Source organism: Hemicordylus capensis, chromosome 8 (assembly GCF_027244095.1).
Source record: "Hemicordylus capensis ecotype Gifberg chromosome 8, rHemCap1.1.pri, whole genome shotgun sequence".
Classification (NCBI taxonomy): domain Eukaryota; kingdom Metazoa; phylum Chordata; class Lepidosauria; order Squamata; family Cordylidae; genus Hemicordylus; species Hemicordylus capensis.
In genome coordinates, this window is record NC_069664.1 from 936,495 (window position 1) to 962,839 (window position 26,345).

The window sequence follows — 26,345 nt, forward strand, 5'->3', positions numbered from 1 at the left end:
GACAGAAGGGAGGGGGCATAAGGAATCTCAGGAGGCAGCGTGTTCCATGAGGAGGGGGCTGCCACAGAGAAGGCCCTCCCACGGGCACCGGCCCCACGTCCCTCCCCTGGGCCTGGAACTCTGAGAAGGCCCACCTGAGACGACCCCACAGGGCAGGTTGAAGTTGGACGGGAGAGGCAGTCCTGAAGGTACACAGGCGCCAAACCCTGAAGGGTTTTCTAGGTGATAACCAGCACCTTCAGCTGGACCCAGAAGCAAACTGGCAGCCAATGCAGCCACCTCAGCAAAGGTGAAGCATGGTCATATTTTCTGCTGCCCATAAGCAGCCGGGCTGCAGCATTCTGGGCCAGCGGAAGCTTCCGAGTCGTCTTCAAAGGCAACCCCAGGCAGAGCATATTGCAGTAGTCCAACCAAGAGGTGACCAGGGCTTGAGTTACGGTTGCCAAAGCCTGCCGGTCGAGGACAGGCTGCAGCTGGCGCACCAGACGACACTGGGCAAAGGCTCCCCTGCCCACGGCTTCCACCCGCTGTTCCAGCCGGAGCCGTGAGTCCAGGATGACCCCCAAATCACGAGTCTGCTCTTTCAAGGGGAGTGCAACCTCATCAAAGGAAACACTCGGAACTGGAAGCTGCCCAGACTGAGAACTGAACAAGAGCAACTCTGTCTTGGAGGAGTTAAGCCTGAACTTGTTTTGGCCCATCCAAACCCTTACAGCCTCCAGACACTGGGTCCACACATTCACGGCATCCCTGGATCGGCCCGGGGTGGCGATGTGCAATTGGGTATCATCAGCATACTGAGGATACCACACCCGGAACCGAGGGATGACCGCACCCAGCGGCTTCAAATAGATGTTCAAAATGCGTGAGAGTGAGGACTGAGCCCTGCGGCACTGCGCAAGAGAGAGGCCCTGGGATGGAGCACTCTCACCTCCCATGCAAACTGTCTGAACCCGTCCACTGAAGTAGGAACAGAACCAGCACAACACTGTGCCCCCGACTGCCACCCCCTGCAGATGGTCCAGATGGATCCCATGGCCAACGCATCCACGGCACTTTTGCGTCCACTACACCTTCATGACACCTGGGCTGCATGCTTGCAGCAGCATGTTGTGTTTTCGGTTTGCAGAAGGAGCCGGTGTGGCCTGCAGAGTGGAGAGTCCCTTGGGCAAGTGCCTCACTGCAGCCAGCTATCCCCTTGCAGGGCCATCGCCAGGGAGGGAGGGGCTGCCCCACCCAGCTTGGTCCACCCAGTTTGCTTATTTAAACCAACCAACCAACCACATGCTTTTAAATTTCTGATGAAAATCTCTTCAATGAAAAGAATGGGAGCTTCTTGTTAGAACAGGGAACTGTCTCTGTTTTTAAGTCAGGGTGGCGGGTTCCGTCCCACCGCCTCACATTCTAGCCATGTAGGCCTCACCCTGCTCAACTCCCCGCCACTGGCAAATTGTTCTGCTCCTCCCTGGGCAGAGAGCAGGGTGGCCTCAGGTGGGCCCAAGGGCAGAGCCCCACTCCCTGGCCTCACGGAGACTGAGAGTACCCCAGACAAAGGCCACCTGCCTCCTGCTCTCTCGGTCGCCCTCAGAAAGAGTGCACAGCAGCAGCAGCAGCAGCAGGCCCAGCTTTCCAAGCAGAAAATGGGATCTCAAGCCCTCCTAGTCTGCGCTGCTCCATAGCTGAGGCACCGGACCCTCAGTCGAAGCTCTCGCCAAGGCGTCCACTCACAAAGGCGGGGCCTTCTCCTTCCTTCTCCAGCTCTGACCGGTGAGATCTCCATCCAGAATGAATGTGCCAAGGGCCCCAAGTACTGGTGCAAGAACCTCATGACGGCCATCCATTGTGGGGCTTTGGACCACTGCATGCAGGCTGGACGGATCCGTGCCACCAATGTAGGTCTGCTGTGCTCGCTTGCTCTTCTTTACTCAGGGGTCCTCATGGAAGAGTGTGGGGAGGAAAGGCTTGAGGGGCGGGTTGGAAGCCCTTGGGGCAAAGCACTACTGCACCTGCTGGGAGGGGGCACTCTGGGTCTTTGCCACCCCTCTGCTTGGGAACCCCAGCTTCCCCCCATGCCTGCGTTTGTTTGTTTATATGTATATCAACAGAATAGACATGAATCTATTCTAAATCTGTAAATCACCTAGTTCCCACCTAACATTTCCTTCCAGCAGGACACATGCACAGACTGTGCACAGATCATCACCATCCTCATTCGCATGGTCAAGGAGTCCTCCCTGCAGGTGGGTGAGAGGGGGGGGGAGGAGGAGGAGAAAGGGCACCAACTCACCCGCTGCTGGGCCACCCTGGGGAAGCCTCTCTTTGCTGGTGCATTTCTCTGTCCCTTCCAAGCCCTGAAAAGCTCAGAGAACACACGCTTTGCCCAGCCTGTTCCTGCCTGCGGCCAAAGAGAAGCTGCCCGTGGCCAGCTGGAGTCGAGTCCAAGGAGGGAGCGAATGAAAGCCACCCCAGCCCACCTCCCTCCCTGCCTGCTGAGCTGCCTCTGTGCAGCTGCGGGGCTGTCCATGAGGCGAGGATGCCTTCCTTGATTCCTGACTGGTCTACCCCACCTTCTGATGTACAAATGTAATCATGGCGGCTGACAAGCAATGACACGCCAATGGAACGGCAGCTGGGGGTGGTGGGGGTTCAGGCTGGCCTGACCCCATTGCCCGGGCCTCTTTCCCTCTGCATCTGCAGACCATATGCATGCCTGCATGCCACACACAGACGCCCCGCCAAGAGTCCTGTGCGCCTCTTGCCACCTCTCTGGTTTAAAACAAAAAAGAGGAGGAGGCAGTTCTGCAATAGCCCCCTCCCTTAAATGTGGCAGCCAGGAATCTATGCAATCTGCCTCATGTTTAAAATATTTATTCTAATGTTAATTCTGGGATTTCCCAGTGCACAGTTCTTGATCTCCTGATCAGTTGTCACTGGTCAAAGTAATCATCCTTGATGCATGGTACGAGTATGAACCACACCTGCATGCATCTGCTGTGAATACATCAGCAGTTATGGAGGAGCAGGGCATGTCTCTGTTTCCTGAACATGCCCTTGAGACTGGAAATGAGGGGCGTGATCCATCTGGGGACCCAAAGCTGGGGCTGCATGATCAATCCATCGGATAAGTTGACCCCACATTGCATCCCGAGCTATGCAGATCCAGCAGAGGCGAAAGACCCTGGGGAGTGGGGCACTGGCTGCACCCCCCCTCCAGCCCTGAGCAGTGACCCCAGCAGGCAGGAGTCCCATGTTCAGCTGCTTGTGTGGGTGGGAGGGAGGGAGAGGCAGACGGAAGGGGAGACGGGTGGGCAGCTGACCCAGCCCTGCCCAGGGCGCTCTCTCTCACTGGCTGGCTCTCACCCTGCCCTCTTGGCCCTGCTGTTCCCACACAGAAAGCCATCCAGAATTACCTGAAACAGGAGTGTGCTGCTGTGGTCCCGCAGCCGCTGGAATCCCGCTGCCAGTCCCTGGTGGACAGCTACTATGACCTCTTCGTTGCGAGCTTGGAAAAGCAGGTCGTAAGTGGCTCCTTCCCCAGCACCGCCGGCTCTGCTGCTCACCTGCCCCCCAGCAGCCCAGAGGGTGGCTGATGCAGGGGAGGGCAGGGAGGGAGGGAGAGAGGGGTTGGCAGAGAAGCCCAGCCCAAGGCTGCTCCTCCACCCTGTGGCCAGGCGAGGGGGGGGGCCTTGAAGAGAACAGAGCAGCAGGCAGACCACCTGGCCCCGTCTCCTGAGAAGAGCTCCTGCGCAACCCTCTCGCACGGCTCCTTCCTGTCAGTGGAGCTTGTGCAGGAGAACTCTCCCTGCAGCTGCCTCGGGGAAGGCTGCTTGTGGCAACAGGAAGGGGCCGTTCATTTCTTAGGCAGTGTCTCTCCTGCCCTTCAGGATCCCGGCACCATCTGCGAAAAACTGGGCCTCTGCCAGCCTTCCCCTCTAGAGCGCCAGAACGTCCTGGAGGTGCTGCTTTCAGAGCTGAAGCAGCTCCTTCAGCTGCTGGAAGGCGACAGGCTGGCCAACAGAGATCCCCAGGTAAGGGGCAGCTGTGCTGGGACCCAGGCAATGCTCTCGCTCAGCTCCTTGCACGGGAAGCACTTTTAAAAGAAGGTTACAGGCCCTTGAGGGTGAGGCCACTCAGGGGCACATGGCATGCCCGGCAGCATCTTTCAGTCGTCTGGGAAAGACCCCTCCCCGTTGGAAACCCAGAGAGCCGCTGCCAATCTGGGCAGGCAGTGCTGAGCTAGAGGGGCCAAGCTGGGCCGGACTCGGGAGTGGAAGGCAGCTTCCTCTCGTCATAAGCAGAGGGCCTGCAGTGGGCAACAGGGGACAGAGGGGCTCTAGCCCAGCCAGGCCAGGCCAGGGCAAGTGTGGAGGAGGCATCCAGGGAGCCCAGCGCTGGGCATTTGCTGTGGGCAGGCGGACCAGCATGTAACACACAAGCAAAGACTCAAAAGAGAAAAGCCCTTTCCCGATTCCCTCGAGGTTGCAGGGAAACAAGCAGTGGGCTCCAGCCTTCAAGCAGGTCTTGCTGGCAGCGTCCTTTTCCTCCCCCAAATGCTCACAGGCGGTCAACTTATTCATGAGTACAATGTTCCGGACGGTGTGTTCTTAAATATCTAGCAACAGGTGGCTGTTTGGGGCTCTTTGTCATGGACCATTTTAAGATTGTCGGTCACTCTGAGCCTTTGTTTGGAAGAGCTGGGTAAATATTTTCTAAATCAATACCTTGCTTGAAGCTCTTATGTTAGCAACTAAGTTTTTGTGTTCAAGTTTCACTTTCTCATTAAAGTAACATAACAGCTGCAGGGTTTAAGGAGATGGAAACACAAAGGCAACTCTGTTTTCGTTTAATTGACTTCCCTAGGGAGAACCCCGGGTGGAACTGCCCATCCCGTTGCCGACGTGTTGGATGTGCACATTTCTAGTAGGCAGGATTGAAGCCACCCTCCCCCTGGTATGCTGTCCACGCCTTGTTCTCCAATACGTAAATATGGCAGGGTCCACACTGGGGGGCAGGGTGGGGGGCAGGGTTCAGCTTCCCCAGCCTGTGCCTGGCCATTCAAAACCAAAGGCCACGCTTCAAGCTCTGCTTGCGAGGGGGCTTGACCCCTGCAGCTCAGGCGGCCAGAGGAGATGGAGGAGGTGGAGTGAGGCCTCCAGTCTGCAGGGAGGGGGTGGGGGCAGGGGTGATCGGGACCGCTCTTTGTCTTCCCCTTCCCTGCCCCACCACTCCCTTAGCAGGACCAAAGTAATACATGCAGGAGCAGCAGTGGCGGCCCAACCCGTGTGCTTTGCTGGCTGAAGGGGCTCTCAGCCCTGGGTCCTCAGATGTTGTTGCACGACAACGCCCATCATCAAATGGTCACAGAAATGGCTAGAAAAAAACCTGGGACAGTTTCAAAGGGTCAAGCACACACACTATATACTGATGTCTCAGTGAACAGAGTGGGGGAACTCCCATCACTGGAGATGATGGGAGTTGTAGTCCAACAACATCTAGGAGAACCCCCGAGCAAGAAAACTCCTCTGGCCTAACCGGCATTTGCTGACTCTGGCAAAGCCCTGCAGCTTCAGGGTCCCTGGAGGACACGGGTCAAGCTGACTTGCTCACTTTCCCCAGACGACTATTGCCAAGTCCGTAGCCAAAGTCTGCAACCTCATGCCAGGCACCATCTCTGGAATGTGCCAGTGTCTGATGGAGAAATACACCGAGATCATCGTGGACGGGCTCATGAAGAAGCTGGGGCCGCGCCTGATCTGCGGGCTGATGATGATGTGTGCCACCGCGGAACCCGGCGATGCAGGTACGAGGCCGGCTGGGGCGGGCACTTGCTCCTGGGCCCAGGGAACCTCCCCCTCCCCACAGCGCCATTCCTGCCACAAGCACAGAGTGTCTAAAAAGGAAGCAGCCCCAGAGGCAGGCTCTGTTGCAGCACGGCGGCTTGTAGAAGCTTCAGAACAAGCCTCTTTCTTGGAGCAGACGCTGGAACGGGACTGGGCTCCGTGCAGCAGCAGCAGCCCAAAGCGTTTTCTTCATTTGGCAAGCATGGGTGCGGGGGGGGGGGGGGGAACCTTGCCAACCGCGAGGCCAAGTGGTCGTGAAAGGCACGAGGCAGATTATAGAGAGCAACCAACTGCCAACGGAGAGCAACAGAAGTGGACTGCAGTCCACAAAAGCTGCTGCTACAGCAGAGTGTGTTGACCTGGAAGGTGGCTGGTCTTGTGGTAGCAAGCATGACTGGTCCCCATAGCTAAGCAGGGTCTGCCCTAGTTGCATATGAATGGGAGACTAGAAGTGTGAGCACTGCAAGATATTCCCCTCAGGGGATGAAGCCGCTCTGGGAAGAGCAGAAGGATCCAAGTTCCCTCCCTGGCAGCATCTCCAAGACAGGGCGGAGAGAGAGAGATGCCTGCCTGCAGCCTTGGAGAAGCCGCTGCCAGTCTGTGAAGGCAATACTGAGACAGATAGACCAATGGTCTGACTCAGTATATGGCAGCTTCCTATGTTCATTTCCTATGTTTGTGGCCCTGGGCTTTTTGCCACTGAGGCTTGCCTGCTGTTTTCAGGGAAGAGCAAGGTGGGTGGGTGCGGAGAAATACTTTGCCCCAGGCTGGCAACCACAAGTCACACCTGCCAGCCACTTAGAGGGAGTGTTGGAGCTGCACTTGCTAGGCAGCCCCCCCCAAGACCCACCCCCCTGCTCCCCCAAAGCAAACAAAAGCTTTGCCTGGGACTGGAGAGCAGCAGGGAGGAGGCAAAAGCCCCCCAGGGGGCCAGGAGAGGCAGCCCCTCCTGCCCACAGGCAAGCCAGCCCTGAAGAGCAACAGAGGCACCTGCAGTCAGCAAGGAGCAGGAGGAGGAGGTGGCGGCGGCTTCCCAAGCAGCAGGAACAGGGGGGCTGCAAGGGACGCTGGGAGAGGCAAGCGCTTTCCTCCGGGAGGACCAAGTCCCCTTGTGCTGGAGTTCTGCATTTCTCCACTAGAGATTCCCTGGGGACCACAGCACCACGCCCAGGCCGACGAATGCCAGGCCTGCCTCGCTCTCAGCAGCCAAGCGGAGGCTGCCCTCCAGGCAAACGGCACCCAGGCTGAAGTGGAAGGAGCCTTGCTTGCAGCCTGCCGCAGGAGCCAGCTGGGCTGGCAGGAGGTGGGTGTCTCCAGGGCGGCAGCTGGGCCCTTTCCCCAAGTTCAAAACACTCAGAGTTTATGGGGGAGCAACAGCAGCAGGGGTGGGGGTCTGCCTTCATCTCCTGCTTGCAGACTTTCCTGGGGGCATTCGACTGGCCACGCAGGGGTCAGCCTTGCGACACCAACGTCCCCGAGGAGTTCTCCGACAGCCTTGCTAGCAGCAAGAAGATGGACGTTCCCATATTAAGAACCATCTTCCATATAGGGCCACGTCCAAGAGGCAGATGGATTTCTACCACTGCAGCCTGTGCCTCACTGTGGCACGCAGCCGGGGGACTTCCAAGGACCCAACTATCTGTAACGACACACACAGATATCCAGCAGTATTAGGCCCCACCCCGCCCAGTCCCCTCCTCCACAACAGAAAGCAGCAGGTGCTCGGAGTCCCCCCTCCAGCCTCCCACTCTTGTTTCCAACTAGCAAAGCTACCTGGACCCAACTGCCAGCGAGAGAGAGAGAGAGAGAGAGGGGTGGGCGGGGAATTCCCCCTGGCTGCAATGTCACCAGCAGAATCACCCACCGGGGGCTGAGCCTCCAGGGAGGGCTGCCATTGCGGATCCTCCGGCCCAGGGAATATGGGCTCCATGTTTAAACCTCGCCCTGCTCTCCTGCAGTGCCATCGCTTCATGGGCCGGCACCAGGCAAAGCTGTCCACGCTGCTCGCCAAGTCTTGGAGCTCCCAGGCTGCGTGCCAGGTAGGAAGGCTTTGCTCTTGCTAGAGGGGGCGCCCCTTCAGAACCCCTCTCCCTAACGGTAGGTCCGAGTCTGAGACTGTTGGGATGCAGAGCCGAGGGCGTTTGGCAAGCAGCCAGGACTTTTCAAAGGATGCCAACTGCTGGCGACAGGTAAGGGCAGGTTGTCAGATGCGCATGTGCACAAGGTCGGGCTTTCCCGATGTGCAAGAGGAACTAGGGGCTCAGTTAAACATAGCCTGGCTCACTTGCGCGAGTCATGCAGAGCTCTGCCCTTTTGCTGGCTCAGAGGAGAGGAGAGCTGGTCTTGTGGTAGCGAGCATGACTTGTCCCCATAGCTAAGCAGGGTCTGCCCTGGTTGCATCTGAATGGGAGACTGCATGTGTGAGCACTGCAAGATATTCCCCTTGGGATGGAGCCGCTCTGGGAAGAGCAGAAGGTTCCAAGTGCCCTCCCTGGCAGCATCTCCAAGACAGGGCTGAGAGGGATTCCTGCCTGCAACCTTGGAGAAGCCGCTGCCAGTCTGTGAAGACAATACTGAGCTAGATGGACCAATGGTCTGACGCAGCATATGGCAGCTTCCTATGTTCCCTAGTGGGGTATATCTTGCTCGCTGCTGCTTTCCATCTTATTTACTGCATTAGCTAATTGGCTTGCCACCAGCTGCTCAATGCAATGGGCAGCAAAACCAAGTGCAGAGGTGTCAAGGTGTCAGAATACACATGTGAAAGAGGAAGATAAGAAACTAAACAGATGCTGCTGCTTGAATGCAAGGGCTACGATCCCCCATGCCTGATGCAATGGGGAGGGGGAGAGATTTGAGCCACCCTCCTCAGAATTGCCCCCGCCCCCAGTCATGCAGACATGTCTGCAGAGGAGGACGACTGCGAGGTCAGGGGAGGCGTGCCTGCACCCACGCGTAGGGCAGCAGGGACGACTCTTCCTCCTGCTTTTTACCGTATCATGTGTTAACAGGAACTGGGCGCCTGTGGGGCCGAGGGGCCGTTTCCAGGAGCCACCGCCTGCGCACAGGGCCCGACTTACTGGTGCTCCAGCTTAAGTGCTGCCAGGCAATGCCAGGTGAGAACTGGGTCTGCTTCGTTTGGCAGCTCACGCATGCGCGCGCCCAGGCCCTCCCACCACTTCAGGGAGACAGCGGCAACATCTGAAGGGTGCAGCTGAATGTCTGTGAAAGCTGCCTGGCCATCCAAAGGAGCCAATGGCCAGCCGAGAAGGCCAGGCCCAGCCCCTGCTGAATTGGCCCGGCTCCCTGGAAGCCCTGACCCTCGGATTGCCCTAGCTTGGACACGATGCTCAAGGGCAGGTGGAGAACGAGGTTCGGCCAGTTCATGGAGCCCTTTTGAACCAGCGCGCTGATTTCAGCAGCTGTCCACCTTCCCTGTGATGCCGGGGCCTGGGATGGCCCCGGAAGAGAAACCTTTACTCACCCCTTCAGTGTCCCGGTCCTGGACATATCCGAGAGAAGGGCTTGAAGGAGCCCCTTCATGCAGCTGGGCTGGGATCTTAATTTCTCCCCTCCCTCCTCCTCTTCTAGGCTGTTCAACACTGCCAGGCTCACATCTGGCTGTAGCCAGACTAGGAGGAACCAGGGGCTTGTGGGAGAAGGCTCAGGTCCTTGCTCTCTGTCTCCAGTCGCTCGGATTCTCTCTACAGGCTAACCACTGGTGGTGGTGGGACGATGACTGTTAAGGATTCCTATTCACATGCTCTTAAATATTAAATGTCAACCTCTCAAATGGTATTGTGTCTTTTTTTGGAGGCGAGGGGTGGGAGGCAGGGGAAAAGAGCCAAACTGTCGAATTAGGAGGCACTTGGTCTAGTTCAGGAGCTCTCAAACTGGCTCTCCAGATGTTGGACTTCAATTCCCATCATCCCTAGAAACAATGGCCTTTGTGGCAAGGGATGATGGGAATTGACCAACATCTGGGGACCCAGTTTGAGTATTCCTGGCTAGTTAAATGGCTGACCATCTATGTTGCTGCTGCAGCTGAGTAACTAGAAAACAAAGTTTCAAGTCTCCTCCTGTTAAAGATTTGTTGCTACCAATACAGCTCTTGAATGATTGCTTCGGGCTGGGACACTCAGTTCACAAGACAGGACCTCAGTGGTGAAGTCAGAACTTTCAGCCAACACATCAACCAAAGGGAGCAGAACTCTCCAGCTCATCAAGTGTCTGATTTCCGAAATTTAAAAAACAACCAGGCACTATATAAAAAACAAGTACACATTTAATGCACACCGACCTGAAAGCAGAAGTGTCCAACACAGCACATGGGAAAGACCTCCTCAAATCACTCTCCATCCAAGAAGTTACTTAAACTGGCTTATTCCCCAGCTAAGCCTGTCAGATGGGAGAAATGCAGGGGGTGAGCTATGCCCACAAAGGTCTCAGAGAGACACTCCTGCCCTTCCATCCCAGCAGAAGGATGGCCCAGTCGAAAGGGGCAGCAAGGAACCCCTGCTTGTCCAGCTGCACTGCTGGGGAGGGAGAGAGTCAGCAGAGAGAGGCTTCTCAAGCAGCATGAGCTGGACTTCAAGGCCTCCTGCTTGGACTTCCCTGTCTGCAGAGGAGCGGGGGATCGCAGCTGCTTGCTCGCTTCTCCTCGTGAGGCTCCCACTGGCCTTTCAAGCCCCTTGCTGGTTGGTCTCTTCTTCGTTGTCCCGTCTCTTCCAGATCTACAGAAATACATCTGTAGTTGGCTTTTGGGCCATTCGGTGCAAATTCTGCCATCCTGAGGAATGGTTCAGGCCACACACACATTTGCTTAGTTGGGCTCTCTAGCCTCAATGGCAAACTTGGCAAGGTTAGTGTGGAGTTTGGATGGGCCCCCTCCCTCACCCTGGCATGCTGCCCTTCCCATGGATCCAGAGCCCTCAAGGGATTGCGGGCCCCTTGGGTCTTTCCCCAGCAGAGTGTCCCTGCCGCTCTGCACAGGCAGCTTCCAGTGGATTTCACTCAGTGCTCAGAACATCGGCCCAACTAGCCAAGCTCGGAAGGCACACCTGATGACAAGACGCAGCACTCACCTGGATGTAGGCCTCCGAGAGTGTGATCATTTGCGGGAGGATGTCCGTCACTTGCAGATCTTGGAGCTCATACCACTTGCCTGTGCCCTGCCGGTCAACAAAAAATATTTATACACCGCTTTTCAACACAAGTTTCCAAAGCAGTTTACACAGAGAAATAATATATAAGATAAGATGGATCCCTGTCCCCAAAAGGCTCACAATCTAAAAGAAACATAAAATAGAGCAACAGTCACTGGAAGAATACTGTGCTGGGAGTGGATGGGGCCAGTTACTCTCCCCCACTAAATAAAAAGATGCCTCTATGCCCAGTTAAGCAGGGATCAGAGTCACGATGACACTGCCAGAGCGGGAAGCACTATCAGGTGATGGGCTAGCAATAGAGCACCTCAGCTCTGGCGAGGCTGCGGCTGAGACTCTGACCCCCCCCTCAAAAGTGCTCTTGGCTCACAACCAAGTCCAGAGGGCAGGAAGGCCACAGAAGAAGCCAAGGGCCTCAGAAGTGGCTAGAAAAAACCTGGGACAGTTTCAAAGGGTCAAGCACATTCTCTCTCTCTCTCTCCACACACACGTTCCAAGGAACAGAGCAATCCCCCTGGGAAGCCAGGCATGAGAGACAAGCTGTGAATGCTGCTCCTGACCACAGCAGGCAACAAGAGAAGGGCGGAGCTGGCCCCCACAGGACTCACATGATGCAAGACGTGAATCCTGTAGGCCCCTTCTGCCGGTTTCCCATCATGCACTATGTTCGCAATGAGGTCATAGGTGGTGTTCTTATGCACAGCTTGAACTTCCTCAGACAAGTATTCCCGGAGATCCACATTCCTGCAGCAGCAGTGGCAGAGGAGAAGGCAACTGTCAGAGGCTGGGCCTCTGCAAAACCTGCAGCCTCCCTGCCCAAATGCAGGGCTCCCAAGACCTGCTTGCTTGCAACAAGCACCCCTCTCCCCACCCCACAGACCCAGCACCGAGATCTCTGCCCTGCTCGGTTTTCTGCCAGAGGGGGCAACAGCAGCAAGCTGCCCCAAGCGCTGCCCATCTCCCCGCAAGGTGGCTGCGCCTCCTGGTACCTACGTGATGGGGAAGTTGACAATGGTGGGGTTCTTCTCCACAAAGAAGTTGTTCTTGGTGAACCTCTTGATGCAGAAGATCAGGTAAGGAGGCAGCTTCGTGAGCTGGAAGCGCTTGAGGAAGTTCTCCTTGTAGGTTTTATACTCCTGAAGGAGAGAGAGCCACATTGGGAGAGGCACTTTCGCAGGGAACCAGAGCCAGATAAACAAGACATCTGCTTCACGCTGGGTCTGTCGTCTTGGGCCTCAGCCCTCCTGCATGACGCAGAAGTCTTCTTTTAGCCAGGGAAGAGCCAACAGTGTCTTGGCGGAGAACTAAAGCACTGCTGGGACATGACTTGTCAAAGGCAGACATGCCCGGTCTCCAGCTGACCATTCTTCCCGCCCTTCCTTTGGAGCCAGATCGCAATTGCACAAGGGAGGGAAAAGTAGAAGGGATTCCATTTTTGCTTAGGGGCAGCAGGTACAAGTCTCATCATAACATCATGAGACACGGTTGCTCTTTCTCCAGCTCTGGTACCTTATTTCAGCAAAGCCATTCAAGTGCCTCATCTCACAGAAGGCCACAAAATCAGTCCCAGGAAGCAAAAAGTGCCCAGGTGCTAGAACAGAGAACTCCAAGGATTCGGCGGTGCTGCCTTTGTCTTCTCTCCCCAGATGGGGGCGGGGGGAGAGCAGCAGCGCATCAGACAGCTGGCACCAGAGACCAGCAGGCCAGAGAACCGAGCCTGGTCAGCACTGCAAGACCTCTTGCTACAGAATCACAAGACTGAGCCTCTGGGGCACAAAGAGAGAAGCTGCTAGTACTTTAGAAAATGGGGATGGAGGGAGAAGTGTCCTGGCTGGACTTGCCAACAGCCATGCAGTGGCTGGAGTCCGACCACCTCTCCATCCCCATTATGGCTCTCAGCTCCAACTCCTCTGGTCCTCGTTGGGGAGACAAGAGAAGCAGAAGGGAGAGAGTTACCTTCTCGGTGATCCCGTTGAACTTGGCCAGGATGTTGAAGAGCGGCACCTGGGGGATGATGAGCTGCTCCTTCTCGTCCTTGTACAGGGGGGCCGTGGGCAGGTCCAGGGTCAGGTACATGAAGGTTGACTCCACCATTTTCTCCTGGTACTCATCATTCTGGAGCAGCTGCTCCTTCTCCTCTGCTGGCTGAGAGGAGGAGACGACAGTGAGCTGGCCTGCAGAGCAGACGCAAGAGAGCTGGTCTTCGCATGGGAAGCACGGATGGCTCCCTTTGCTAAGTAGGGCTCACCTTGGCTTGCACTGGAAGCACTGGCTGCTGCAAGATATTGCCCTTAGGGAATGGGGCCATAACTCAGTGGTTACTCATAACTGCATCTGCTTGGCGTGCAGAAGGTCCCAGGTTCAATCTCTGGCAGCATCTCCAGGTAGGGCTGAGAGAGACTCCTGCCTGGAAGCTTGGAGAAGCCACTGCCAGTCTGGGTAGACAATACTAAGCTAGAAGGACCAATGATTTGCCGCGAAATGAAGCGGCTTCCTATCAACATGCTTTTGTTTTGTGTACGCCAGATGTCACCAGCTACACATTACGCAGTGCCTCCCTGCAGTGGTGGGCACAGCAGGCACTAACAGCCCCTCATCTTTGAGACTCTGCCCCTGCACCTTCCCCCTCAGTGGGCAAGAACCCAGACCACGCCTGAAGAGTTACCAGGTCAGGGTGTGGCAGTTTCTTGGTGAATATCCGCATGGAGCCTTGGAAGACGTCCGTCACGATGGCTGCAGACACATGACAAGAGAAAAAAAACCCCAAAGGTAGTTACTATTCCTTCCTCTGCTGGCCACCCTCCTCAAAGGGTGCTTGACTAGTGCTTGTCCTCAAGAGGGAACTTGAGCAGCAAGGCCATTCAAACAAGAACTACTAGCTGACTTCAAAGGCAAGGTCCTTCTCACTTACTTTTCTTCTTCTTCTTGGTGCCACCCAGGGCCAAATGCAAGGCATTCAAGAACCAGGAAAGAAAGTCAACCCCATCACCTGCCAGTGGGGAGAAGAGAGAGTGCATGAAGACAAGCCAGTCACGGAGCCTAATGTGCAGGCAGCACCACAGCTCCAGCCCCTGCAATTCCAACAGAAGCCTCCTCCACACAGAGTGGGCAATCCCAGGTTCAAGGAGTGCGAAGGAAGGAAGGAAGGAAGGGGCAAGGCACACAGGGGCCAGCGAATCCAACCATCACTTATTCCCCTCTTGAGACAGAAGTCAAACTTCTGCATCAATGCAGGTATAGAAGCTCCCTCACAACTGGTATTCAAAGACAGTTCTGAAAAGGTCATTTGGAGAGGTCAGCACTAGAAAGAATGATTCCGTTTCAGATTACATGCCTGCTGGTTTCTGAGCCTTCAGAACATATTTTCAGCTCACCGCAGGAACAAAAGTAGCTAGAAACTTACTCCAAAATGCTGCAATTTTCTAAATATGTAGTAAGAACTCATGAGCCAGATATAAGAGGAAGGGGACATTAGGCACCTTGCGATGAGATGTATGGGTAAGAATGTCAGAATCGGACCAGGGAGACCTGGGTTCAAATTCCCATTCAACTATGAAGCTGACTGGGTGATCAGGATTAATAAGGGAGGAGAGCAGGTCTTGTGATAGCAAGCATGAATTGTCCTTTTTGCTAAGCAGGGTCTGCCCTGATTTGCATTTGAATGGGAGATGCGTGAGCCCTATAACCCTTAGGGGATGGGCCACTCTGGGAAGAGCATCTGCCTGTTTGCATGCAGAAGGTCCCAGGTTCCCTCCCTAGTATCTCCAAGAGAGGGATGAGAGAGATTCCTGCCTACAACCCTGAAGAAGCTGCTGCCAGTCTGGGTAGACAAGATTGAGCTCGATGGACCAAGGCTCTGACTTGGTATAAGGCAGCTTCCTCTGTTGCTATCTTGGGCCAGTCATAATCACAGTGTAACCTACTTCACAGGATTGTTGTGAGGATGGAGGGGTCACTATGCAGCGAGCTCCTTGGCAGAAGGGCTGGGATGAAACACATTAAAATCAAGGAGCCAAGACCCAAGTTCTAGCCCAGTGCCTTCTTTGCTCTGGGTGCAACACGAGCAGAGCTGCAGCTAGTCCAGGCCCATCACGCCCTTCCTTCCTCTGCGTCACCAGCCCACATCTCCAGCCTGCTGGTTTCAGCAAGGCCTCTCCTGCCAGAGCCCACCTTGCTTGGTGATCTGGAAATTCTTCTTGCTGCAAAGGACCACCGCCTGCAGCATTTCGTGGGGAGAAACGTGAGCTTTGAAATTCCGGGGATTCCACAGCTTCCTCATGAGCTCCCCGAACCTCTGAACCAGCAGAAACATGATGTCCCCCGGAGGGCGCTTGATGGTCTTGTAGTTTTCCTCTTCCAGGAAATAATTCCGCAGGGGCGGGACATTAGACAGTGCCTAGGCACACAGATGTGAGGGGTCAGTGTCCAAGTGCCCCCACTTTTTTCAAGGGTCAGCCCACCCCTACCTTATAAACTTGCTGGGCAGTATCACATTATAAAGCTAAATACAATGAAACCCACTAGCTTAAATTAAAACTATAACAGCAACACAATTGTCCACATGTGCATCTTAAATGGCCCCAGCTAAAGACAAATACAAGCAGTAGGAGGGCTCAGTTTCTGGAGGGAGGTCAGCCCACCTTCCATGGCCGAATTCCAGGAGGCTTGCATGGGGTGCCAAGGCGATCAGCCATCTAGGCACCAACCAGACCCAGACCCACTTAGCTTCAGCAGAGTGGCAGCATCATGGGCCCCCAGACCAGCCCCTTGCTCCTGCCCACTTCAAAGACAACACTGTACCTGGAGTACTGCATTCGCGTAGTCATTCGCTTTGATGTTGTTGAGTCCAACAATGCCAGGCAGGTACGTGGTGCCATCATAGGCACGAGACAGCTTGGCCTGCTTGTCCAAGTTGGTGATGTGCTGCTTAGTGAAGGTGGGCTTCAGAACATACTGAGGGGACAGACAGCAAGGAGAGGGTGAACTCAAGACGGTACCTGTTGAAGGCCAGTCTGCTCTGAACTCTCTTAGTGAGAGGACTGGCCCCTGCTCAGGACTGGCCGGCCTGCTTGGCACAACAACCTGCTGCCTTTGGAAGGACAAATACTAACATCCAAAGCTTAGACATGCAATTAAACAAATATCAGAGAAGTTCAGGCATCTTTCCCAATTCATCATTCAGAAGATATTTTCAAAAATAAGCCCAATGTGCTCTGTGCTCCAAGAATACTTTCCTGGCTAGGACCCAGGTACTCCAGGCATATTTACCCTCTCAAGTCCCAACCCAGAGAGGGGCAAAGGAAGCAGGAAGAAGCAGCTCCCTGAGGTAAAGCCCAGGTTTCTGAAATGTGGCTGGGAAGAAGGAGTCCATGCAGCACAACAAAGTTGCTTTTTTTAAAAAGCAACCCAACATGAAAAGCTCCACAGCACACACAACCTGACATATCCACATGCTGAAGCTCCCTGAATCAGAGCTGCAGTCCTGGGCAGCCTGCCTGCCGGGTCTTTCCCTGCCCTCCGCCCTCCCTCAGGAAGGCCACCTACAGTGATATCCTCAAGGGAAGAGTCAATGATTTCATAGTTGTCTGGCAGACAGTAGAACTTCAGGGTGTGAAGGTTGAGGAAGACGTGATGGCTGAACTGGACACTGTGAATGTACGCATGGGACTTCAAGCCCCGACCTACAGGAGAAAGGAAATGGGCAAACACGGAGAATGTGAGAGCCTCACAGAGTTCGCTTCTAGCAAATGAACCTCTCTGAAAAGGCTTAGAAACTATTATTGACATAGTCATCTACATTGCATTGTGCCTGCAGCAGTGAAGCCTCCAGCCCTAATTAACTGGGTTTGTGCAGTGGCAAGGGATGTTTAGTTGCTCAGGAAATGAAACAGTTTGCAGCTGAATTCCTATGAGGGATGAGAAACCTATCAGATTGGCTGGGGTTAAATCATCCATCACACAGAGACAGGCTATGGTTCTGGAGGATGTTAGCAAGCTAAGAGCCAGGGAGCCCTATAGCAAGGGGCCTGAAGGAAGGCTGCAAAATAGACAAGGGCTTTAGAAAGAGGAATCTTAAAGAAAGGGCAGTGTGGAATGAGGCTTGAGAAGAAGGGCAGAGGATGAGGCTAGAAGAAATAAATGAGCAACAGGGCTCTGGAGAAGCCTGATGGTGCTTGAAATGGCAAGTTGTATGCTGGGAGAGGAGGGGAAGAGATGAGCGCCAGGGAGGCTGAAGGACAGCAAGCAGTGCCTAAAAAGCCACAAGGACTAGTGGAGTTAGAGGGAGGAGGAGCCACAGCGAAAGTAGGGTGGGGGCTGTTCACTCCTCCACCTGCAACTCCGTCACTGAGTGCTCTCCCCTCCGCAAATAAAAACAGATGAGCCAACTCACCCTGGAAATACTTCCCACACACCAAACAAGCGTAGACATTGATATGCGAGAGCGAGATCGAGCACAGCTTCTCAAAGTCGAAGTCCAGGACACTCCTACAGAAACAGAACAGATGAACTACTCGGTGGGGGGGGGCATCCATTCAATAGAACGCAAGAGAGGGAGCTAACATTTTCCGTCTGACACTGAGCAGCGGAGGCATGACAGAACGACCTCTGTAGCCCACTCCAGGTCCTGCTTAATGCAGTGGGATCGCTTGCCCAACGAGAGCACTTGGAAGCACATGCCATGCTGAAAGGAGCAGGAGGACTCCCCAGTGGTGGTGGGCTACTTGGTCCTGGCACTTTTAAGCAGTATTACTGTCTCTAGATCTGTGACTACACCTGTGGTGGCACAAGGCAACCATACTGGGTAGAGGCACAGAAAGGGCGAAAAGGCATGCTTTCCCTCCATGTGCGATTTCTAAGAAAAATGATAGCATATTTCACATTAAGACCCTCAGGCCCCATCCTAAACATAAATTGAAGTCAGCTCATATGAGAACTGCTCTTTTTTATGTACGGATGAGAATTTTTAAGAGTGTGTGTGTGAAATGTCTTTCCTTCAGTGGACCAGAGGGGTCCAGCAAAGGGAGGCAGGGGCAAACCACTTATTCAGGGCAGGCCTGCCCCCCTGGTGTGCATTGGCAAGAGACAGTTTTACAGAAACACAGTTGGTCACGCACACCGCACCCCAAACATGATGTTACCCCACCCCCAGCCTCTTCGAATGGGAGGTCACACCTGGGGCGTTCTGCATGGGAAACCTGTGCTGCTCCACAGAACCAGAACTCCTCATCAGTGGGAAGTGCTCTGGATACTCTGTTGCACAGTCTGCCGGTCCTTCCCTTTGTGTTATGCAACTACAAGGGTAATCATGAGCAGTCTCTGGGTGGGGTATAAGGCAATTCAAAGCCCTATGTTGAGGGATTCTGGAGGTGCTCAGCTGTGAGGCTTGCTGCCTGTATCATAGTGTTCCTGTCCCTGGCGGGTTGTGGGTGCATTGACACCAGAGGTATCTTCCTTTCGGCATGCATGGACTGGCTCAGTCATCCACAGCTAACGTGGGGGCATTATTGGCAAGCTGTTCCTTGTCTGGAACAGTGCTGCCACGGATGCTGGGCACAGGGCAAGGTGACTCAAACTGTTGCCATGCTATCTGTAGTTCGTACTACCATTGTTTTCTTCTCCACTTTGCTGCTGGGAACACATAAGATCCTGCATAAGTTACACTAATGTTACACTGGCATAAGCAGCCACTATAGGAAGTGGGACCATAGAACTCATCTGTCACTTTAGAGCCGACAAGAAAATAAGATTGCTAGATTTCACTTCCCCCAGATTGAATTGCTCTCTCCAGAAACACAGTGCTTTCTCCCACAGCTTCAAAATTCCAGAAGTTTTAAATCTCTTCTCAGCAAATTACACTGGCCAAGTTCTAAACAGTCTGTTTGAACTGGCTTTCCACTACCAGCAAGATGCTTTTTCAGCCCCTGTATGTTTTCCCCACTTTGCTTCATTCTATACTGACTTGTTGATCGTGTCCAAGTATGGGCAGTGCCTGCTCCGCCGGTCCTCTGGGTCAAATCGGCCATACTTCACTAAGACAGGTGGACAGATGAGAGAGAGAAATGGCATGGGGCAAACAAGGGAACAAACATCTGCTCTCCAAAGGGAGCTCAGTAAATCAGCAAGTGTACATTTAACTTGTTTGGGGCAGAAAAACAGTTTCTGCATTTGCTTAAAATGTTTTAAAGTTGCTTTTCCCAGCAGAAACATCCAAAGGGAAACCACAAGAATCTAAGAACACAACATACTAGTGGACCTGCTCCAATTTTAGACAGAGCAATTGAGACTGAACATGCAACTTCAGTTACACACAGATTTGTTGTGTGACCAAGATCACACAACAAATCTGTGGCAAAGGAGGCTTGAATAAGTAGCCAAATCTAGGCTCTACAAGAGCTCTTTAAGACTGGTAAAATAATTTAAGAACTGCCTTGCTGGATCAGGCCAAATATCCATCTAGTCCAGCATCCTGTTTTTAACAGTTCGATCTCTTCTGAAGCCCAAAAGCCAGGTACAAAAGCAACAGCCATTCCTCATTTGTCTCCAGCATATGGAGTTTGGAAGGAGCCTCCTCCTCAGGACACAGAGGTGAGCTCTAGCAGCTCATCATACCAAAGGTTCCCCCATCCTAGGCCACAGCAGTCCCTCTGAGAGAATCCCAGATGTTGATGACTACAACTCCCAGCATTCCCAGTTGTGACGGGCTTTGGCTGGGAATTATGGTAGTCAATAACATCTGGGATTCCCTATCAGAGGGCACACTGCTAGGCCAGCATCCCATTTCCCACAGTGGCCAACCAGATGCCTCCAGGAAGCCCACCTGCAGGGCAGGGAAGGAAGCAAGCACTCCCCCAGCACACCTTCCTTGAGCGACAGACTTTCCCTCTGGCCGACTGCCTCCCATGAGCTACAAGGGCCAACCACCACTGGGAGTACCCTACCAAGTGCCTAGCAGCCTGCTTCCTGCAGGAGCTACTAGTCTGGCCCCGATGGGAAGCCCACGAAGGGAGACAGCATGTCTTGCCTGCTCCTTGCAAATGCCAGGCCAAAGGTATACCGCTTCTACACCTGGAGGCTCTCCAGGCGTAGGAGTAGGGCTCCCTTTCCTCAGGGTCCTCCTGAGCTGGAGGCCACCGTCCGCTGTGGTAGCAGAGAGTTCCGCCTGCTCCGCACTCACCCGTGGGCTCCTCGTCGTCGTCGTCCTCCACCTCCTCGTCGGGCTCCCGTTTTATTCGGGGCTCCTCGTCGGGCTCCCGCTTCACCCGCACCGGGACCGCCGCCGCCGCCGCTGCTGCCGAGGCCGCCCGGCCCCTGGATCCCCGGGTGGTGGCGGCGCCTCTCTCCTCGCCGGGCTCTTGCTTGATTCGGCTGGCGACCGAGCTCCGCGAGGAAGAGGAGGAGGGCGGGCGGGAATCCCGCTCGCGCTTCACCCGCCCGCCGGACATCTCCACGGAAACTGAACGACGGCCAACGCCTCTGCGCACGCGCGGCGCGCATCTCTGTCGTAAACGAGAAAGCGACGTCTCCGCTTTCGGTCGACTCGGCGAGGGCGGACTCTGAATGCCGCGCCTGCGTGTTAGCAGTCCCCTTATCGGATCCGGCGCATGCGCAACTTCTCCCAAAGAGACCTGTCTCTCTCTATCCATCGCGTTTACAGCTGGAGCCCTGGGCAGGTTTACTTCGGAGGAAGCGCCGATCGGGCTTACTCTGAAGGAAGCGTGCCTAGGATCGCAGCCTGCCTTTGCCCTGTGGCTGAGATCTGGCCATTGGCTAGCCTAGGGGCGCTCCCGTTGTTTTTGGACTACCACTCCCATCATCCCCAGACTTCGGCCATCATGGCCGGGGATGATGGGAGTGGTAGTCCAGCAAGATCGGGGGGGTGGGAGAGGACCCGGGCTTGGGGCTCCTGCAGCAGCCTCGTCGTCTCCAGCGGTGCGCTTGCTCTGCCTGGAGCGGCTGGGTGGCTGGGGGCGCCCGGCGCCTCCCTTGGCCGGTGCTGCGGGGGCGGCTGGACTCCTGGGCGGCGGAATGGCGTGGTGGTTTCCGGGAGCAGCCGCTTTGGGCAGAGTCTCCTGCTGCTGCTGCTGCTGCTGCGGGGAAAGCGGCCGCTCAATCAGTCTCTCCGGGGCATGGGTGAAAGGGGGCCCCCTGAGCACGTGCAGAGTGCATTTCCCTGCTGCTGCAACAGCAGCTCATGGCGGGAGGAGGACTCGGGGGCCTTCCAATCCGGGCAGCTTTCATCCTCTCGTGCGTGCAGGCGGGGCGGGGAGTCCGGCTCGTCGAGGCGGGCTCCATCGGCGGCCCCGCCTCTGCCTCCTCCTCGCTCCTCCCCGAGGCTGGGGCGCCGCTTCGGATTGCGGAGGGCGGAGGCGGAGGCAGGCAGGCTTCTACTTCGATCATGGACGCGGCGGCGGCGGAGGAAAGGGACGCCCCGGCCTGGGAGGGCTGCCGGCCCCGAGGGCGCCTGGACATGAGCCACGGCTTCGTGCGCCACATCCGGCGCAACCAGATCGCCAGGTAGCTCCGCTGCACTTGCCGCCGCCGCCGCTTGTCCGGAGCGCTCGCTCGGGGCCGCGGGATCCCACCCTGCCCCCCAGGCCCCTCTGGGGAATTCCTGGGGGCGGGGAGGGGGGCGCCCCCTGGGAGGAGAGACTCTCTCCTCCCTGGGCAGCAGGCAGCATCCTTCGGGATATGACTCGTTCCTGGGTGGTGATACAGGCTCTCGGCAGGAGCTGTCGGTGTGTGGTTCTCGCCCCACTGCATCTGGGGCAGCTGATCCTCCTGAGAGGAAGTGGTTTGCCTCCGAAAGCCGCCTCGCCATCCCTGAGCCCAGGCAGAGGCCGATTCAGATTAGGGAAACTCCTTGATTCGCAGCTAAGGCGGCCGCTCTGAGCACGCTGGCTAGGAGATATTAGGAACGAAAGGAGTCTCATTGCGCGCAGGGGGCTTAGCGCAAGCAAACAGGCGGCACAGCCGATTCAATATAACACAGACACACATGCAGAAATGCAGTTCCTGGCCACTGGGGCAAAGATGCTGCTCAACATGCAACCCCTCAAATACTGGTTCTCAATATGAATACATTAATAACAACTGGCACATTAATTTCTCCATCATTCCTTTTATAACTCTGTACCAAATCAGGACCAAAGAGAACATTTGTGGTCAAGCTTGCCTTAGGTATATTGGATAAAAAGACTTCTTTAGAAAGAAAGCCATTAAAATGAAGCAGATCAGGCAGGCAAATAAATTGTTCCATCGTTAGAATACTTAAAAATTCACACAAGCCTGCATGGCTTCAGCCTCCACAATGTGTCCCATCAAGAGACCGCCTGGTCCTCCCTTTTCCTTTCCAGGGACGACTATGACAAGGAGATGAAGCAGGCTAAGGAAAAGGTGAAGAAGAGGCACACACCAGCTCCATCCCGGCCCAGGAAACCAGATCAGCAAGTGTACCATCCCCGCCAGAGAAGTGAGTTCAATCAACCAGGTGTCCAGCCGGTTGCGTTTCTGTTCCTGAGTGCCAGTTATGCTGGTGAAAGGAGTGAGAGGGCGATGTTTCTTTCTGGAGCTGGATTAACCATTATGCTAACAATGCCAAGGAACAGAGCTTCATGCTGCGGAAGATCTTAATGACACAGCCAAATGGGGTAGACGGGAGGATTGACACAAACCCTGTGAATGCTTTCGGTTGTGACAATCTGTATCTATGGAATACCAGCCGATGAGTAAAACAGCAACTTTCTCTGGCATTTACTCTTTTGTTTCCAGACAGAACCGAAACGACATCTGGCATGGAGTATGAGGGGTCCAGTGAGAGTAGCTCCAGCACTGAACCAGACCCTTCTGGACCGGCTCTCTTCTGCCTGGAGTATGAGTCTGACAGTGGCCAGATCACCTCAGTGGTTGTGCACCAGGTATGTGGCTGCCTCTTGTCATGGAGCAATCCAGGAATCAAGCTGTCCAGCACAACTCCGAGGACTTGCCCTGCGCTTGCACGTGCATGGAGCTGGCTAACGGCTTCCCCAGCCTCTGCCTGGAGGGTGGTCAGCTACGGCTGTCTTGTGAGATGCATCTTTGCAGGCCAGGCCTTGGTCTTAGGGTCACAATGTGGTGCAGACATTTGGAGCAGGAAGTGGCGCCTGTGACTTCTCGGTCCTTGCCCAATAGGTAGCTGTGCTGTGTGCAACCCCTCCACACTGCAATGACCTTTTTAACTGTGGAAAGAGTCACATTTCCCCAGCATAATCATACCTGAATGCTGAGAAAATGTGATATCCTTGAAATAGAAGCGCTTTGAGGGAAATATATCTGGATCTTGCACAGTGCATAAAAAGCAACAACTACAGTATCATCCAGAAAGGTTCTTCATTTCCTTTAGTGGTGGAATGGGTCAAGAAAGGCATCAACAAAACCTCTTTATTAGGTGCCTCCTTCCTTTCAAGAGGCAGGACCTTGCGGAGAGCTAGTCTTGTGGTAGAAAACCTGAATTGTCTCCTTTGCTAAGCAGGCTCTGCCCTGGATTGCATTTGGATGGGTGATTGCATGTGAGCACGGTCTGTTGCAAGATACATCTCTTAGGGGATGGGGCCGTAGCTCAGTGGTAGAACATCTGATTGTCTGCAGGAGGCCCCAGGTCCACTCCCTGGCAGCATATCCAGGCAGGGATAGCTCCAGGTACGAGGAGAGCTGGTCTGGTGGTAGCAAGCATGACATGTCCCCTTAGCTAAGCAGGGTCCACCCTGGTTGCATAGGAATGGGGGACTAGAAGTGTGAGCCCTGGAAGATATTCCCCTTCAGGAATGGGGCCGCTCTGGGAAGAGCATCTAGGTTCCAAGTTCCCTCCCTGGCAGCATCTCCAAGATAGGGCTGAGAGAGAGATTCTTGCCTGCAACCTTGGAGAAGCTGCTGCCAATCTATGAAGACAATCATGAGCTAGATAGACCAATGGTCTGACTCCATATATGGCAGCTTCCTATGTTCCTAGGGCTGGGAGAGACTTCTGCCTGAAGCCTTAGAGACTGCTGCCAGTCAAGTCAGGCAGTCCTAAGCTACAGGGGTGTAACTATAATAGAGCAAAGGGAGACAGTTGTCTGGGGGCCCACTGCCTTGGGGGGGTGCCGCCAGAGGCAAGTCACATGACTGACTCCCCTAGCCGCGCACCCACCTGGGCTTCCTTCAGTTGTATTCATGCTCCAAAACTGATGTGGGTGTTAAGACCTGGAGCTACCAGGTCTTTCTCTAATACCATTAGATGACTTGCATCATCCACCATTTACAAAACCTTTTAAAAAATAATTTAATGTTCTTTTGTGGCACATAGGAGATATATATATACACACACACACACTTTACTATGCTTTTTGTTACCACTATTCAGCCTCATTTAAGATTTCTTTACTTCATGAGCTGAGCTTCAGTGAGCGTGGCCCATTTTAAAATCTTGTCTCTGGTCCCACTGACACTCCAGCCTTGCTACGCCCCTGCTAAGCTAGATGGACCAACAGTCTGACTCGGTATAAGGCAGCTTCCTATGTTCCTGTGACCCCAGGGAATGGTTACCTAGATGAGTCCAGCCAGTGAATCTAAGCGGTACAATAACTGCCTGTGTGAGAAATCATAATGGAGTGGGAGAATTCCAGAGGGGTTTTTTCTTTCTTTAGAAATTGCTCTCTCTGTATGGCATCACTGCTGTTTTGCTCTTCTCCTTTTTGAATGGGTCTTTTACTTCTTCATGCAGGACAATGACCCTGACGACGTAGCAGCAAAGGTCAGTGCCCAGAACCAGCTGGAGCCCGCGATGCGTGAAGCCCTGAGGCAGCGGGTGCAAGAGGAATTGGAGAAACGGCGGGTGAAGCGCTGAGGGCTCAACTGAGATGTCTGTGCTGTTTGCCTCGCTGGGAAATCCTTTCTGGGAAAGAGGGCAGGGGAACTTGTCCTTTAGCTGTTGGCTTGGAAGCTTCAAGAAGGTCAGGGAACTAGCAGAACCCATTATAGGTACAAGGTAGAATTAGGGACACCGCTGCTGGTACCCCAAATGAGTTATTTGAAGGAGCAGCAGTGGCCGCAGGAAGAGAATCTCGACAGTTGGGAACGGGCTGGGGTCTCTTTCAGAAAGCTGCACAGTCAGAAAGTGCCCAGTTGGAACCTGGTCAGATGGCTCCTTATAGCCCTGGGCAATGGACTCATCATTTACTCCTGTATTCTTGGTAGCCCACCACACCCTTCCCACTTTTGTGAATAACCAAGGCAGCCGTTTCACATTGTTGCTCAATGTAGCGTTCCTGCAGATGAAAGATGCTTGAACCCATCCGGCAGCTGTCGGGTAAGTGCTTGGCCACTTTCCTCCATTTGCCTTGGCAATGACCGGCAGGAGCGTCCTTGGATGAACAGTTTCACAACTAGGCTTTCCTCGGATGGACATATATGATGGGAGCATTCTGACAGTGGGGAGGCAGGCTACAAAGAGGAGGGGAGGGCCAGCTGCTGGGCTTTTAGGGGCTGTTGGTGGCAGTGAGCCTTGTGAAGTGCACCTCATCCCTACTGGAGAGGCATCTCCTAATGGCATTGACTTTTAACACCTGCAGCCCTGTTCACCACTAGGGACATTAGGGGTAGAGATTGTGAGCAGCAAGGGAGTCCCCTCTCTGAAGAGGCTTTCTCTACTCTACTTCCCCTTTGTTAGGCTGATAGTCTCAGGTTCCATTCTCTCACCTGGGGAGAGACTTCCTTCTTCTCCCTTACCCTCTTCCTCTGTGTAGCTAGCAGCAAGGCATGTAGGCCTTATCTATCTCCCTGATGGATGGATTTCCTAAACAAACTACTTTATTTAGAACTTTAAGTCTCCAGACACTGTTAATTAGCAGTGCTCTCCTTACCTGTGCACTTCGGCTGCAGCTAGGTAGATAAAGAAATCTCCCCTCCAAGCTCTCCAACAGTCCAGGCTCACATTTGTCTCACACATACTTCTTTCTGCAGCATCCAGTTTCCAGATCTGCTGTTAGGACTTTTTTTCTGCAATGCAAGGCTGCATACTTTGACTTCTAGCTGGCATTCATGGGATATAAAGCAGGTGACTGGGCTTTGTCTGGCTTTCAGACGGTTGCTCTTGAGGCTGGGGATGCGATTGTGTTGTATTGTTCTCATCAATAACTTCTCAAACACATGCCACATGATTGTAAATAAATACACACAACTTGCTGTTTTTGTCTCATCCTCAGCATCCATAACTTTGATGGACAGGTCATATTTTGGGAGTGTTTGTAGTAAGTTAAAAAAAATTATGGGCAAAGTTTGTGAATTAAGGTGTCTTAAGAACATAAGAACAGCCTTGCTGAATCAG

The 26,345-nt window shown here is 54.2% G+C and overlaps 3 protein-coding genes across 9 annotated transcripts in view; 2 read left to right on the forward strand and 1 right to left on the reverse strand.

The window, feature by feature from the left end:
* Window positions 1-9,612, forward strand: part of SFTPB (surfactant protein B) — a 27,900-nt gene extending 18,288 nt beyond the window's left edge. Inside the window, exons 2-11 of one of the 5 annotated variants that reach the window (XM_053268947.1) lie at window positions 1,759-1,892; window positions 2,169-2,240; window positions 3,393-3,518; window positions 3,885-4,028; window positions 4,861-4,950; window positions 5,617-5,800; window positions 6,980-7,143; window positions 7,799-7,879; window positions 8,852-8,956; window positions 9,432-9,612. In XM_053268947.1, coding sequence (XP_053124922.1) covers window positions 1,827-1,892; window positions 2,169-2,240; window positions 3,393-3,518; window positions 3,885-4,028; window positions 4,861-4,950; window positions 5,617-5,800; window positions 6,980-7,143; window positions 7,799-7,879; window positions 8,852-8,956; window positions 9,432-9,467 — 1,068 coding nt within the window. In that variant the 5' untranslated portion in view covers window positions 1,759-1,826 and the 3' untranslated portion in view covers window positions 9,468-9,612. Of the gene's footprint in view, window positions 1-1,671; window positions 1,893-2,168; window positions 2,241-3,392; window positions 3,519-3,884; window positions 4,029-4,860; window positions 4,951-5,616; window positions 5,801-6,979; window positions 7,144-7,798; window positions 7,880-8,851; window positions 8,957-9,431 lie in introns of those variants that run through there. The other 4 variants (XM_053268949.1, XM_053268950.1, XM_053268948.1 and 1 more) reach the window with 4 other exon arrangements.
* Window positions 9,613-10,107: 495 nt separating this feature from the next.
* Window positions 10,108-20,759, reverse strand: USP39 (ubiquitin specific peptidase 39). Of its 3 annotated transcripts, XM_053269896.1 has the most exons (13): window positions 20,181-20,740; window positions 18,966-19,035; window positions 17,397-17,491; window positions 16,550-16,686; window positions 15,806-15,958; window positions 15,176-15,401; window positions 13,917-13,994; window positions 13,671-13,738; window positions 12,962-13,150; window positions 11,999-12,141; window positions 11,614-11,749; window positions 10,925-11,011; window positions 10,108-10,573 (listed from the first exon to the last, which is right to left on the reverse strand). In XM_053269896.1, the coding sequence occupies exons 1-13, from the start codon at window positions 20,647-20,649 to the stop codon at window positions 10,523-10,525; spliced, it is 1,902 nt and encodes a 633-aa protein (XP_053125871.1). In that variant the 5' UTR covers window positions 20,650-20,740; the 3' UTR covers window positions 10,108-10,522. The 3 variants fall into 3 exon arrangements, with proteins under 3 accessions (XP_053125871.1, XP_053125873.1, XP_053125872.1); XM_053269898.1 differs by lacking the exon at window positions 18,966-19,035 and having other exon boundaries at window positions 20,181-20,576; XM_053269897.1 differs by lacking the exons at window positions 16,550-16,686; window positions 18,966-19,035 and having other exon boundaries at window positions 20,181-20,759.
* Window positions 20,760-20,879: 120 nt separating this feature from the next.
* Window positions 20,880-26,203, forward strand: C8H2orf68 (chromosome 8 C2orf68 homolog). Its single transcript, XM_053269900.1, has 4 exons — window positions 20,880-21,520; window positions 22,360-22,475; window positions 22,775-22,920; window positions 24,744-26,203. The coding sequence occupies exons 1-4, from the start codon at window positions 21,198-21,200 to the stop codon at window positions 24,864-24,866; spliced, it is 708 nt and encodes a 235-aa protein (XP_053125875.1). The 5' UTR covers window positions 20,880-21,197; the 3' UTR covers window positions 24,867-26,203.
* The last annotated feature ends 142 nt before the right edge of the window (window positions 26,204-26,345 follow it).